Source organism: Sparus aurata, chromosome 12 (genome assembly GCF_900880675.1).
Source record: "Sparus aurata chromosome 12, fSpaAur1.1, whole genome shotgun sequence".
Lineage (NCBI taxonomy): Eukaryota > Metazoa > Chordata > Actinopteri > Spariformes > Sparidae > Sparus > Sparus aurata.
The window spans coordinates 25,048,950-25,063,182 of record NC_044198.1 but is presented as its reverse complement, the minus strand read 5'-3'; the positions used below and the strand labels follow the sequence as shown (position 1 = coordinate 25,063,182).

The following is a 14,233-nucleotide window of genomic DNA, read 5'->3' as shown; positions in this document are numbered from 1 at the left end:
CATTTTATAAACCTTGAGTTTGTTCACACATCTCATTAGTAAAGTCTGTTAAATGACTCTAGTTCAATGATTTCATGTACAGATTCACTTCATCCACACAGTCAGTTTGTTTGAGTAGAATCTCAGCTACGTACAATAAACTACTGAATGAGCTTCTTATTGATCATGATCATGATAATTACGCTTTAATCGTCCCCAATCTGTATGTCGATTCGGACAACAACAACAACAACATTAGGTCTGCCTAACAAATACACGTGAATGTGATTTTAAATTTCTTTACAAATGCCCAAGAAGGTGAAAACTGAATATCTACAATGAAGGAAGCTCTGCTGCTCTCTCTCAAATAACAACATAGAAATCCATCAAAACAATTGACAGGTGATCTCTGTGCAGTGAAGAAATGCTGCAGCTCTGCACACAGCTCCAGTAACACTGGCCTCGGCAACCTAAAACGACTAATGAGCCAGTTGTCATCATTTGCCAACAGATCTTCCCGTTCTCTAACATCCTCTCACGTCTGATATTACCATTTGCAATGTCTTCTAACAAGGCCAAGGCTGCCATTGTTAATGCCATTTTTCATCACTTTGCGCATGCTTTTATGTCCATCCATGTGATTGCAAACACGTGTGTGTTAATTGTCCATTAATGTGTCTCTGATGTGAAAATTACTCTAAGGACTAATTGTTTTCACATAATTAACAGTTTCCCAGCATTACCTCTTAGTGTCGCCAAAGGAACAATAGCTGCAGAAACATGCGTACCCACGCCAGCCATGAAGCTGGTGTGGGGCACCGCACATTTCCACGGTCATTTCACTTTTGATACATCTGAAAGTTGGCGTGGAAAATGACGTACGTCACGTTTTTGTGCGTAAGCAACATTGATACATGAGGCCCCAGGAGTTGTGATTCCATCCAAATGAACTTTCTCTGACCTCCCTGCTCTGATAGTATTGTATGCAACTGCTACTTCAACTGCGCTTCCTTTCCACTCCACCTCACAGCAACAACGTCCAGTCAGACTCTCTCTACTCAGGACCTGAGCCCAGTCAGAGAATCTGTCCGGGTGTCTAGAATAAGACTGTTCAACATTCATTCTTGTTGCTTTTCTGTTTGCCTTAGATAATATCATACGTGTATTTGCTGTGTTTGGATCCAGTGTGATTTCACAAGAATATTTTAAGAATCTAGCTCTGGTCTTGGGCTCTGATTGAGACAGTGAGGTGTTTGTCCACATCTCCCTCAGAATGTCCTGTAGTTTGTCTCTGACCTCTGACACAGCTGCTGTCACATCTTCAAAATAGCTCAGAGGATGGATATTGATGCTGGATGAGTGTGTAGACTCGGGCTGAAACACAGGGTTGTAACAGCTAAATTACAAAACTTCTGTGTCACAGGGCTGGCAGCACGCTGTGGCTATATCTCCGACTCTACTTCACACTCAGGCTGAAATGCAAGGCAGTAACAGCCAGATATAAACCTCTATGTATCACAGGGCCTGTGACATGCTGCAGTTGACACGAGGAAGACTAAAATTGTCATCAGATTCTGACAGCTTGACTAGACTTCTGGCTTAAGTTTATCAAGATGTGAAATTGAAATTACAGCACTGTCTAAATTATGCTGAAATGAATATTTCACATGTTTCGCAACAGTACGCAGACTCACACGGGGCACCATATGTTGTGCTTCAACAGTAATAGGGAGTTTGGGGTTAACTTTGGCTATCAAAAATTATTTATTATTACCAGGGATAATTATTAATTATGATAAATAATAAGATACCATTTCCATTAGATCACCACGGGGGACCTTCCTTAAAGAAGGAAAAAGATAACCAACTCTGATTAATAATTAACTTGATAACTACAACCAGTATTACCATAACAGCTAGTAATAGTTGAAGGATTTTAGAGTTCCTGACAGAGTAGAGGTTGGCGACATTCACTGTTATACATTATTAAATAGACAGCATGAATGAAGGTTCAAAAGTTTTTTATTTGATACAAAGATGAAAACACACAATCTAACTAACATGTACTACATACAGGTGTGTGTGTCTGTGTGTGTGTGTGTGTCTGCAAGAACAAAGAAACAGTGTTGGTGCTCACATTGCAAAGACCCTGAGTCTATGTGAACCTTAAATCCACTGATGACAAGAGCTAAGAAACTAAGGAATTAACTTCTCATTGATTGTGATCATGATGATTACAATTTTATAGTCCCTTACATGTAGGTTGATTTGGACAACAATAACAACAACATTTGGTCTGCTAAAGAAATAAATGTTAACATGATTTTAGATTTCTTTTCAAATGTACAACATGGTGACAACTAAATATCTACGATGAAGGAAGCTCTGCTGCTTTCTCTCAAACAACAACATACAAATCAATCAAAACAAACATTTAGACTAAAGAGATGTTTACACTGTCATACAGAGAAATCTCAGTTGAGCTAAACAAAAGCCACCATGAACAGTTAGAGCCTCAATGGCTGAACAGACACAGGGAGGGGCGCCGCCTAAGAGGGACTTGAATATTTACAAAAAGGCACATGAGAAAATGTCAAGGTACTGCCCATGATGTTTGACTGACAGTTGATCTCTGTGCAGTGAAGAAATGCCACAACAATCAGCTCTCAGCAACACACATGAAAATCAAAAAAGATAGTAGTAGTGGTAGTAGTGGTAAGGATTCAAACAAAGATTTTGACCCACCATCGCTGAAAAGACTTATGTATTTTACTTCATTCAACTCAGCAGTGGTTCCATCATTAAGCCAAAGTCCAGCATAGAGAGGCTGAGTGAATGTGGTCTGGACTCTGTGGAGGAGAGTCATGGTGTCAGAGACGCTGTAGAAGGACAGAATACCTGCACTCTGATCCAGGTACACTCCAACTCTGGAGGACTGAGGACCTGAGACGGGAGTATCTATATCGTTGTACCAAAAGTTACAAATGCGACTGTTACAAAATAACGACCAAGATTTGTAATTCCGTCCAAATGAACTTTCATCTGACTTCCCTGCTCTCCCGATATTCTTGTATGCGACTGCTACTTCAGCTCCTCCTCTCCACTCCACCTCAAAGTAACAACGTCCAGTCAGACTCTCGCTACTCAGGACCTGCTCCCACCCAGTGAATCTGTCTTGGTGACTAAAATAAGACTGTTCAACTTTCGTTCTTGTTACTTTTCTGTTCCCCTCAGACAATAGCAGATGTCTGTGTGCTGTGTTTGGATCCAGTGTGATTTGACGTGAATATCTTAAGAAGTCAGCTCTGGTCTTGGGCTCTGGTTGTGGCAGTAAAACATCCACTTTAGTCACTGTCAGTAACATGTTTGTCCATGTCTCTCTCAGATCATCCAGTAGTTTGTCTCTGACCTCTGACACAGCTGCTGTCACATCCTTAAAGTACTTCAGAGGACGGATATTGATGCTGGTTGAGTGTGTAGACTCATTGAGTGCTGACAGTGAGGGGTAGTTGCGTAGAAACTGGTTGTGATCCTTTGTGTGCGAGAGCTTCTTCAGCTCAGCGTCTTTCCTCTTCAGCTCAGTGGTCTCCTGCTCCAGCTTCTCCTGAAGCTCTTTGACTCGACTCACTTCAGTTTCCTGCTGGGATCTGATCTGCTGCTTCACATCAGAGCGCCTGTTCTCCATGAGACGGATCAGCTTGGTGAAGATCTTCTCACTATCCTCCACTGCTTTATCAGCAGAGTGATTGATGGCCTCCACCTCCTGTTGAAGCACCTTCACATCTTCCTCTCTGTTCTGGATTCTCTGCTGGATGTTTTGTCGACTCACCTCCAGCTCTCTCTGCCTCTCAGTCCTCTCTGCTGCAGCTGACATTATGTTGTGGCCTTTATGTTGTTCCAAAGAGCAGTGAGAACAGATAGACTGCTGATCAGTACGGCAGAACAAATCCATCTCCTTATTATGACGAGAGCAGATGTTCTCCTGGTGTTTCCAAAAGTAAAAGGCCAGACCGACCAGACAGACCAAAACGACCACACAGATGTCGAGGGCTTTCATTTTTCTCCCAGTATAAATTAGTGTGAGCTTTGATCTGAAGCAACATAAGTTGCCTTCAAATTCTTTATCTGAAGGGGAGGGAACAAGGAAATACTATATATGGACAAAGAGGAGCTCAGTCTGAAGATTATCAACCTTTGATTCATTCGAGGACGAGGAGCAGCTCTGTGAATCTGAACTTTGTTTCCTCATTTACAATAAAACCTGTAAAATATTTCTCAGGTCGTCAGGCTTTGCTGACATATTTCTCAAATTCTTACTCAAATTCTCTTTAGTTTTCTTTTATTGGTTGAACGCAGATTTATTTACCCAATCACAGTTTTAGGGTTCTTTTATTCAAGCCTTTCAGACACAACATGGTTTGATCTGTGCTTGCTGCTGGATTCAGTAGAGTCACAGCACTGCTGCTCCCAAAGTTCAGGTGGTTGGTATATAACATAATTAATGATTAAACTAAATTAGAATTATATAAGAACAATGTTCAAAGCTGATGGAGGATATTAAGTAAACAACATCAGACTAAAGCCAAGATTCCAGCCTGCAGTCAAACATTTAGTATTAATATTTGTTGTCTTCAGATGTGTTTTGCAGGTTTGGTTTGTCACAGCCTACACAGGTGACCTTTGGCAGGATTCAGCAAGTTAGTTTGGCCTGGGGCCAATTTTTTATAAGCAATTGAATGGTGGGCCAGAATATCAGCTCTTCATCAGGTGGAACCAACGGCTACTAAATTACACTTTTTTTCTTCTAATCTAAACTATCCTTTCACAAAAAATTGGAGTCATTAGTGTCTTTTAAACACTAGTCTACTGCTCAACACTGTGGTTGATGTAGGAAAGTCAGAAACAAAAAGATACATCTGTGTGCTGCCCTATACAGCAGCCTACTGTACAATAGTAGTCTAGTGATAACGGACTCTGTGGAGGAGAGTCATGGTGTCAGAGACACTGTAGAAGGACAGAATAACTGCACTGTGATCCAGGTACACTCCAACTCTGGAGGACTGAGGATCTGAGATGGGAGTTTCAATATCGTCGTACCAAAAGTCACAACTGTTCATCCCACAATATAATGACCAAGATTGGTCATTTCGTCCAAAACCACTCTCTTCCGTCCACCCTACTCTGTTGATATTCTTGTATGCGACTGCTACTTCAATTGATCCCTCGCTCCACTCCACCTCCCAGTAACTACGTCCAGTCAGACTCTCTCTACTCAGGACCTGAGACCACCCAGTGAATCTTTCTGGGTGATCAGAATAAGACTGTTTATCTTCCATAAATGTTACTTTTCTGTTTCCCGCAGACAGTAACAACTGGATGTATGCTGTGTTTGGATCCAGTGTGAGTTCACATGAATATTCTAAGGATCCAGCTCTGGTCTTGGGCTCTGGTGGAGACAGTAAAACATCCACTTGAGTCACTGTCAGTGAGATGTTTGTCCACATCTCTCTCAGGACGTCCTGTAGTTTGTCTCTGACCTCTGACACAGCTGCTGTCACATCCTCAAAGTACTTCAGAGGATGGATATTGATGCTGGATGAGTGTGTAGACTCACTGAGTGCTGACAGTGAGGGGTAACTGTGTAGAAACTGGTTGTGATCCTCTGTGTGTGAGAGCTTCTTAAGCTCAGCATCTTTCCTCTTCAGCTCAGTGATCTCCTGCTCCAGCTTCTCCTGAAGCTCTTTGACTCGACTCACGTCAGTTTCCTGCTGGGATCTGACCTGCTGCTTCACATCAGAGCGTCTTTCTTCCATGAGATGGATCAGCTGGGTGAAGATCTTCTCACTGTGCTCCACTGTTTTATCAGCAGAGCCATTGATGTCCTCCACCTCCTGTTGAAGCACCTTCACATCTTCCTCTCTGTCCCGGATTCTCTGCTGGATGTTTTGTCGACTCCCCTCCAGCTCTCTCTGCCTCTCAGTCTTCTCTGCTGCAGCTGACACTGTGTCGTGGCCTTTATGTTCGTCCACAGAACAGAGATAACAGATAGACTGCTGATCAGTACGGCAGAACATCTTCATCACCTCATTATGACGAGAGCAGATATTCTCCTGGAGCTTCTCGATGGGCTCCACCAGCTTGTGGTGTTCAAACATAGGTGATCCATAATGAAGCTGGAGGTGTTTCTCAAAGTAAGAGACCAGACAGACCAGACAGACCAGAGAGACCAAAAAGACCATACAGGACTCGAGGGCTTTCATTTTTCTCCCAGTGTAAATTAGTTTGAGCTCTGATCTAAGCAACATGAGTTGTCTTCAAACTTTATACCTGAAGGGGAGGGAACAAGGAAATAATGTATATGGACATACAGGAGCTCACTCTGTTGGTTATGAACCTTTGATTCATTTCAGGAAGAGGAGCAGCTCTGTCAATCTGAACTTTGTTTCCTCATTAACAATAAAACAATTAACTTGTAAAGTATTTCTTGGCCCTTCAGGCTTTGTTGACATATTTTTTATTTTTTTCTAAATCTTCCACATATTCTGTTCACTTTTCTCTAACTGGTTTAAAGCAGCTGACTTACAATAGAGAGTTATCAAACTAGACTCATTAAATACTGAAGTTGACGATCTGCTCTGAAACATTTGTGACAAAACTGTTGAATTTCAGAACATCACCTTGAGCGGTGTCTGAATGTAACTAAGTACATTCATTGCCATAAATTATCGTCAGATAATTCAATATATTTAATATTTCAAACCTAAAGACTAAATATTTAACACCATACCTTTACTTTTAGTCAATTTTTGGTTGGGTACTTTTGACAACGCTGACGCTGAGCAAAACTAGACGTGTTGGAATAAATATCATCAAACAGGTTATTTGCTGAAACTGTGAATTAACGGTTCTGGAAACAGAATGAAGCTCGCTGTGTTTGAGATATGAGATAAAAGAGGGCGGTTATCAACCTTTGATTCATTCCAGGAGGAGGAGCAGCTCTGTCAATCTAATCTTTGTTTCCTCATTCACAGTAAAACAATAAAACCTGGTGCACATTTGAAAAGTCAGTTTTTTGTCTTTTTATAAGTCTTGGCTCTTTGGGCTTTGTTGGTATCTTTCTCTAACTCTTCTTCAAATTCTGTTAAGTTTTCTTTTACTAGTTAAAAGCAGCTGACTGATATGTAGTCATCAAAGTTAAATATCATTTAATACTCAAATTAATATTTAACTTTGTAAAATTTGTGACACTCCTCCTTGAACCGGCACCTTATCGTGGTGGAGGGGTTTGAGCACCTGAATGATCCGAGGAGCTATGTTGTCCGGGGCTTAATGCCCCTGGTAGGGTCTCCCAAGGCAAACAGGTCCTAGGTGACGGGTCAGACTAAGATCGGTTCACTCGCCCCTGATGAAAGTCATACTACCAAGGACGTGCACGTCGCCCGGATCGGCGTCACCGGGGCCCCACCCTGGAGCCAGGCCCGGGGTTGGGGCTCGCAGGCGAGCGCCTGGTGGCCGGGTCTCTGCCCACGGGACCCGGCCGGGCGCAGCCCGAACGAGCAACGTGGGCCCGCCCTCCCGTGGGCTCACCACTCGCGGGAGGGTTCAGAAGGGGCCGGTGCAGAGGGATATGGGTGGCGGTCGTGGGCGGGGGCCCCGGCGGCCCGATCCCCGGATGGTGACTCTAGCCATGGGGACATGGAATGTCACCTCACTGGGGGGGAAAGAGCCTGAGCTGGTGCGGGAGGTTGAGCGGTACCGACTAGAAATAGTCGGTCTCACCTCCACGCACAGCCTGGGCTCTGGAACCCAACTCCTTGAGAGAGGCTGGACTCTCTTCCACTCTGGAGTTGCCCGCGGCGAGAGGCGGCGAGCTGGTGTAGGCTTGCTTATAGCCCCCCAGCTCAGCCGCCATGTGTTGGAGTTCTCCCCGGTGAACGAGAGGGTCGTTTCCCTGCGCCTTCGGGTCGGGGATAGGGCTCTCACCGTTGTCTCGGCTTATGGGCCGAACAGCGGTGCAGAGTACCCGGCCTTCTTGGAGTCCCTGGGAGGGGTACTGGAGAGTGCTCCAACCGGGGACTCCGTCGTTCTCCTGGGGGACTTCAACGCCCACGTGGGCGATGACAGTGTTACCTGGAGGGGTGTGATTGGGAGGAACGGCCTCCCCGATCTGAACCCGAGTGGTGTTTTGTTACTGGACTTCTGTGCTAGTCACAGTTTGTCCATAACTAACACCATGTTCAAGCATAAGGGTGTCCATATGTGCACGTGGCACCAGGACACCCTAGGCCGGAGATCAATGATCGACTTTGTGGTCGTGTCATCTGACCTCCGGCCGTATGTCTTGGACACTCGGGTGAAGAGAGGGGCTGAGCTGTCAACTGATCACCACCTGGTGGTGAGTTGGATCCGCTGGCGGGGGAGGAAGCTGGACAGACCTGGCAGGCCCAAACGTATCGTGAGGGTCTGCTGGGAACGTTTGGCAGAACCCTCTGCCAGGGAGATCTTTAACTCCCACCTCCGGGAGAGCTTTGACCAGATCCCGAGGGAGGCTGGGGACATAGAGTCCGAATGGACCATGTTCTCCACCTCCATTGTTGACGCGGCTGTCCGGAGCTGTGGCCGTAAGGTCTCCGGTGCCTGTCGCGGCGGCAATCCCCGAACCCGGTGGTGGACCCCGGAAGTAAGGGTTGCCGTCAAGCTGAAGAAGGAGTCCTACCGGGCCTGGCTGGCCCGGGGGACTCCTGAGGCAGCTGACGGGTACCGGCAGGCCAAGCGTGCGGCAGCACGGGCAGTCTCGGAAGCAAAAACTCGGGTCTGGGAAGAGTTCGGGGAGGCCATGGAGAAGGACTACCGGTCGGCCTCGAAGAAATTCTGGCAAACCATCCGGCGCCTCAGGAGGGGGAAACAGTCCTCCACCAACACTGTTTACAGTGGAGGTGGGGAGCTGTTGACCTCGACTGGGGACATCGTCGGGCGGTGGAAGGAATACTTCGAGGATCTCCTCAATCCCACTGACACGCCTTCCATTGAGGAAGCAGAGGCTGGGGACTCAGAGGTTGACCCATCCATCACCCAAGCCGAAGTCACTGAGGTAGTCCGTAAGCTCCTCGGTGGCAAAGCACCGGGGGTGGATGAGGTCCGCCCTGAGTACCTCAAGTCTCTGGATGTTGTGGGGCTGTCTTGGCTGACACGTCTCTACAGCATCGCGTGGCAGTCGGGGACAGTGCCTCTGGACTGGCAGACCGGGGTGGTGGTCCCCCTATTTAAAAAGGGGGACCGGAGGGTGTGCTCCAACTATCGGGGGATCACACTCCTCAGCCTCCCCGGGAAAGTCTATTCCAGGGTACTGGAGAGGAGAATTCGGCCGATAGTCGAACCTCGGATCCAGGAGGAACAATGCGGTTTTCGTCCTGGCCGTGGAACACTGGACCAGCTCTATACCCTCCGCAGGGTGCTCGAGGGTTCATGGGAGTTTGCCCAACCAGTCCACATGTGTTTTGTGGACTTGGAGAAGGCATTCGACCGTGTCCCTCGTGGCATACTGTGGGGGGTGCTCCGGGAGTACGGGGTCGGGGGCCCTCTGTTAAGGGCTGTGCGGTCCCTGTACTGCCGGAGCAGGAGCCTGGTTCGCATTGCCGGCAGTAAGTCAGACCTGTTCCCAGTGCATGTTGGACTCCGGCAGGGCTGCCCTTTGTCACCGGTTCTGTTCATTACTTTTATGGACAGAATTTCTAGGCGCAGCCACGGGCCGGAGGGGATCTGGTTCGGGAGCCAATGGATCTCGTCTCTGCTTTTCGCGGATGACGTGGTCTTGTTGGCTCCTTCGGGCCGGGACCTCCAGCATGCCCTGGGGCGGTTTGCAGCCGAGTGTGAAGCGGCTGGGATGAGAATCAGCACCTCCAAATCCGAGGCCATGGTTCTCGACCGGAAAAAGGTGGCCTGCTCCCTCCAGGTGGGAGGAGAGTTCCTGCCTCAAGTGGAGGAGTTTAAGTATCTTGGGGTCTTGTTCACGAGTGAGGGAAGGACGGAGCGTGAGATTGACAGACGGATCGGTGCAGCGGCTGCAGTAATGCGGTCTTTGTATCGGTCTGTCGTGGTGAAGAGAGAGCTGAGCCGAAAGGCGAAGCTCTCGATTTACCAGTCAATCTACGTTCCGACCCTCACCTATGGCCATGAACTCTGGGTCATGACCGAAAGAATAAGATCCCGGATACAAGCGGCCGAAATGAGTTTCCTCCGCAGGGTGGCAGGGCGCTCCCTTAGAGATAGGGTGAAGAGCTCTGTCACCCGGGAGGAGCTCAGAGTAGAGCCGCTGCTCCTCCACATCGAGAGGAGCCAGCTGAGGTGGCTCGGGCATCTGTTTCGGATGCCCCCGGGACGCCTCCCTCGGGAGGTGTTCCTGGCATGTCCCTCCGGGAGGAGACCCCGAGGAAGACCCAGGACACGCTGGTGTGACTATGTCACTCAGCTGGCCTGGGAACGCCTTGGGGTCCTCCCGGAAGAGCTGGAGGCAGTATCCGGGGAGAGGGAAGTCTGGGTGTCCCTGCTCAGGCAGCTGCCCCCGCGACCCGGCCCCGGATAAGCGGAAGAAAATGGATGGATGGATGGATGGAAATTTGTGACAAATTTTTTTTATTTCAGAACATGGACATCCAGTGACATCACAGCACTGCTGCACCCAAAGTGCAAACTGGTTGAACTCATTTAATACGTATTTACTTTAATAATTAATCATGTTACACAAATGTTCAAGACTACGTATGAGCTAAATGACATAACGCAACAGTAGAGATTCCAGGCAACAAAGATACATTCATTATTGATATTTGGGGTCTTCAGATGTGTTTTGCAGGTTTGGTTTGTTACAGCCTACATAACTGACCTGTGGGAACACAATGTTATATTCTTTCACAGATGTTAAAATCTCTGGAGGCCCCTCTGTCAGCCTCAACACAATTCTTCACACAACAGCATCAATATGAGAACGACCTTCCAACACACAACCTAAACACACCGTGGTCAACATGAACTTATGCAGCTGGTAAAACAAACTTAAGCCATGATGAAATTCTCAAATTCGGAAAGATATTTAAGACAGGTGACTTTATTACAAATGAAGGGAGGCAGACAGTAAACGCCACTGTTAGTGAGTGTCAGAAGCCAAACTATCAGCAGGAAAAACAATCATTTCCACTTTCTTAGCCTCAAAAGATTATTCCTTTAACTCACTGCAGTTTGACACCATTCACCATGATGTGTGACATTACTGGAAAGTTTCTCCTCAGCATGAAAACATGGTCTGAAACATGCAGACAAACTGAGCTGAGGAGCTTTAACCTCCACTACATCCCTAGTCAGCAGGTTGAAGGCGCCCTCTTGTGTTCAGCATCAGTTTTCACATGTCAGTTGTTGAGCTGCTGTGATGTTCACTGCAGGAAGACATGTAAAAACTTCACTGAGCCTTTGGCAGCTTCAAACAACATCAGTAAAGAAACATTTAAATGTGTGTGATATCACACTGTGTCAGTCTGTTGACAGGAGTCGCAGCCTGTAACACTGATGCTGCATTTAGGTCACATGAGAAAGATGGGAGAGAAGAGATTCAACTTTCCAAATACTATTCATATCAGCTCTCAGGTTGTTAAAACTCTTTTGGAACGTAACATCATCTGATTTCTTGACTTCTGGTGAAACAACATAAGTTTGTACATATGAATTGTAACCAAATGTAAATAATCAGATATTCATTTAGTGATGTTGTGACTGGAGCTGATCTAGGCTGCACATTTACCAATTGTTGGGGAATTTAAGATATTTGACTTGTTTAGTTTTCTCCATCAGCTTTGTATGGTATCCTGGAATTAAGACAAGTAGAAAACACTTTGTTCATGATTGTTTATTTATTTCATACACCTTCAGTTTGTTCACACATCCCATCAGTAAAGTCTGTTAAATGACTCGTGTTCAATGATTTCATGCACAGATTCACTTCATCCACACAGTCAGTTTGTTTGAGCAGAATGTCACCTATGTACAAAACTAATTCATGTTCTTCTTATTGATTGTGATCGGAATGATTACAGTTTAATAGTTCCTTATTTGTAAGTTGATTTGGACAATAACAACAACATTTGATCTGAAAAAATGTACAAGAAGGTGACAACTGAATATCTATGATGAAGGAAGCTCTGCTGCTTTCTCTCAAACAACAACATACAAATGCATCAAAACAAGCATTTAACAAATATTTAGAGCACAGAGACGTTTACATTTTAATAAACAGATATTCCAGTTCAGCTAAACAAAAGTCATCATGAACAGTGAGAGCCTCCACGACTGAACAGACACAGGAAGGAGCACCACCTAAAGAAACTCAAATATTTACATAAAGTCAAATGAGAAAATGTCAAAATCCCGCTCATAATGTATGATTGACAGGTGATCTCTGTGCAGTGAAGAAATGCCACAACAATCAGCTCTCAGCAAGAAACATGAAGACAAAGTAAGTTTAAGGATTCAAACAGAGTTCAACTCACTCTCCGTGAAATGTCTTCTGTCTATTTGAGTTTACACAACTCAGCAGTGGTTTCTGGATAAAGTCCAGCATAGAGAGGCTGAGTGAATGTGGTCTGGACTCTGTGGAGGAGAGTCATGGTTTCAGACATGCTATAGAAGGACAGAATACCTGCACTGTGATCCAGGTACACTCCAACTCTGGAGGACTCAGGACCTGAGACAGGAGTTTTGATATTGTTGTACCAAAATTCACAACTGTCACTGGAGCAATATAAAGACCAGGATTTGTCATTTTGTCCAAATGAACTTTCATGTGACCTCCCTGCTCTCCTGATTTTCTTGTATGCGACTGCTACTCCAACTGTTCCTCCTCTCCTCTCCACCTCCCAGTAACAACGTCCAGTCAGACTCTCTCTACTCAGGACCTGAACCCAGTCAGTGAATCTGTCTGGGTGTCTAGAATAAGACTGTTCAACTGTCATTCTTGTTGCTTTTCTGTCCCCCTCAGATAATAACAGATGTCTGTGTGCTGTGTTTGGATCCAGTGTGATTTCACATGAATATTTTAAGAATCCAGCTCTGGTAATGGGCTCTGATTGAGACAGTAAAACATCCACTTCAGTCACTGTCACTAAGATGTTTCTCCACATCTCCCTCAGGACGTCCTGTAGTTTGACTCTGACCTCTGACACAGCTGCTGTCACATCCTCAAAGTATCTCAGAGGAGAAATGTTGATGCTGGATGAGTGTGTAGACTCACTGAGTGCTGACAGTGAGGGGTGGTTGTGTAGAAACTGGTTGTGATCCTCTGTGTGTGAGAGCTTCTTCAGCTCAGCGTCTTTCCTCTTCAGCTCAGTGATCTCCTGCTCCAGCTTCTCCTGAAGCTCTTTGACTCGACTCACTTCAGTTTCCTGCTGGGATCTGACCTGCTGCTTCACATCAGAGCGTCTTTTCTCCATGAGACGGATCAGCTGGGTGAAGATCTTCTCACTGTCCTCCACTGCTTTATCAGCAGAGCCATTGATGGCCTCCACCTCCTGTTGAAGCACCTTCACATCTTTCTCTCTGTCCTGGATTCTCTGCTGGATGTTTTGTCGACTCCCCTCCAGCTCTCTCTGCTTCTCAGTCCTCTCTGCTGCAGCTGACACGATGTCGTGGCCTTTATGTTGATCCACAGAGCAGAGATAACAGATACACTGCTGATCAGTACGACAGAACATCTTCATCACCTCATTATGACGAGAGCAGATGTTCTCCTTCAGCTTTTCAGTGGGCTCCACCAGCTTGTGGTGTTTAAACAGAGGTGATTCATAATGAGGCTGGAGGTGTTTCTCACAGTAAGAGACCAGACAGACCAGAGAGACCAGACCGACCAGACAGGACTTGAAGGCTTTCAGTTTTCTCCCACTGCAGAAATCACAGGCCACATCTTCAGGTACAGCATAGCAGTGATCAGCAGGAGCAGCTTGGAGTTCAGTCTTCTTCAGCTCCTCCACTAAAACTGCTAACATGGTGTTTTTAACCAGGACAGGCCTCAGTGTGAAGGTCTGCTTACACTGAGGGCAGCTGTGAATATTCTCCTCATGTTCTCCGTCCCAGTGATCTTTAATACAGTTCATGCAGTAGCTGTGTCCAAAGGGAATAGCCACCGGATCCTTCAGTAGATCCAGACAGATCGAACAAGAGAAGGTTTCCCGGTCCAGCTGAACACCTTTCTGTGCCATTTCAGTGCTCGGTG

The 14,233-nt window shown here is 46.1% G+C and overlaps 3 protein-coding genes across 3 annotated transcripts; all 3 read right to left on the bottom strand.

Moving 5' to 3' along the window:
- Positions 1-1,983: 1,983 nt before the first annotated feature.
- Positions 1,984-4,057, bottom strand: LOC115592504 (tripartite motif-containing protein 16-like). Its single transcript, XM_030435340.1, has one exon. It carries the CDS (start codon positions 4,034-4,036, stop codon positions 2,639-2,641), a length of 1,398 nt encoding a protein of 465 aa, XP_030291200.1. The 5' UTR covers positions 4,037-4,057; the 3' UTR covers positions 1,984-2,638.
- An 880-nt stretch (positions 4,058-4,937) lies between these two features.
- Positions 4,938-6,239, bottom strand: LOC115592980 (tripartite motif-containing protein 16-like). The gene has a single exon (XM_030436298.1). The coding sequence runs from the start codon at positions 6,237-6,239 to the stop codon at positions 4,938-4,940; it is 1,302 nt and encodes a 433-aa protein (XP_030292158.1).
- Positions 6,240-11,907: 5,668 nt separating this feature from the next.
- LOC115592501 (tripartite motif-containing protein 16-like) lies at positions 11,908-14,233 on the bottom strand. The gene has a single exon (XM_030435330.1). It carries the CDS (start codon positions 14,217-14,219, stop codon positions 12,537-12,539), a length of 1,683 nt encoding a protein of 560 aa, XP_030291190.1. The 5' UTR covers positions 14,220-14,233; the 3' UTR covers positions 11,908-12,536.

Bases quoted from the DNA above. Each gene is read 5' to 3' on its own strand.
- LOC115592504 (XM_030435340.1), bottom strand. From the start codon at position 4,036: ATGAAAGCCCTCGACATCTGTGTGGTCGTTTTGGTCTGTCTGGTCGGT.
- LOC115592980 (XM_030436298.1), bottom strand. From the start codon at position 6,239: ATGAAAGCCCTCGAGTCCTGTATGGTCTTTTTGGTCTCTCTGGTCTGT.
- LOC115592501 (XM_030435330.1), bottom strand. From the start codon at position 14,219: ATGGCACAGAAAGGTGTTCAGCTGGACCGGGAAACCTTCTCTTGTTCG.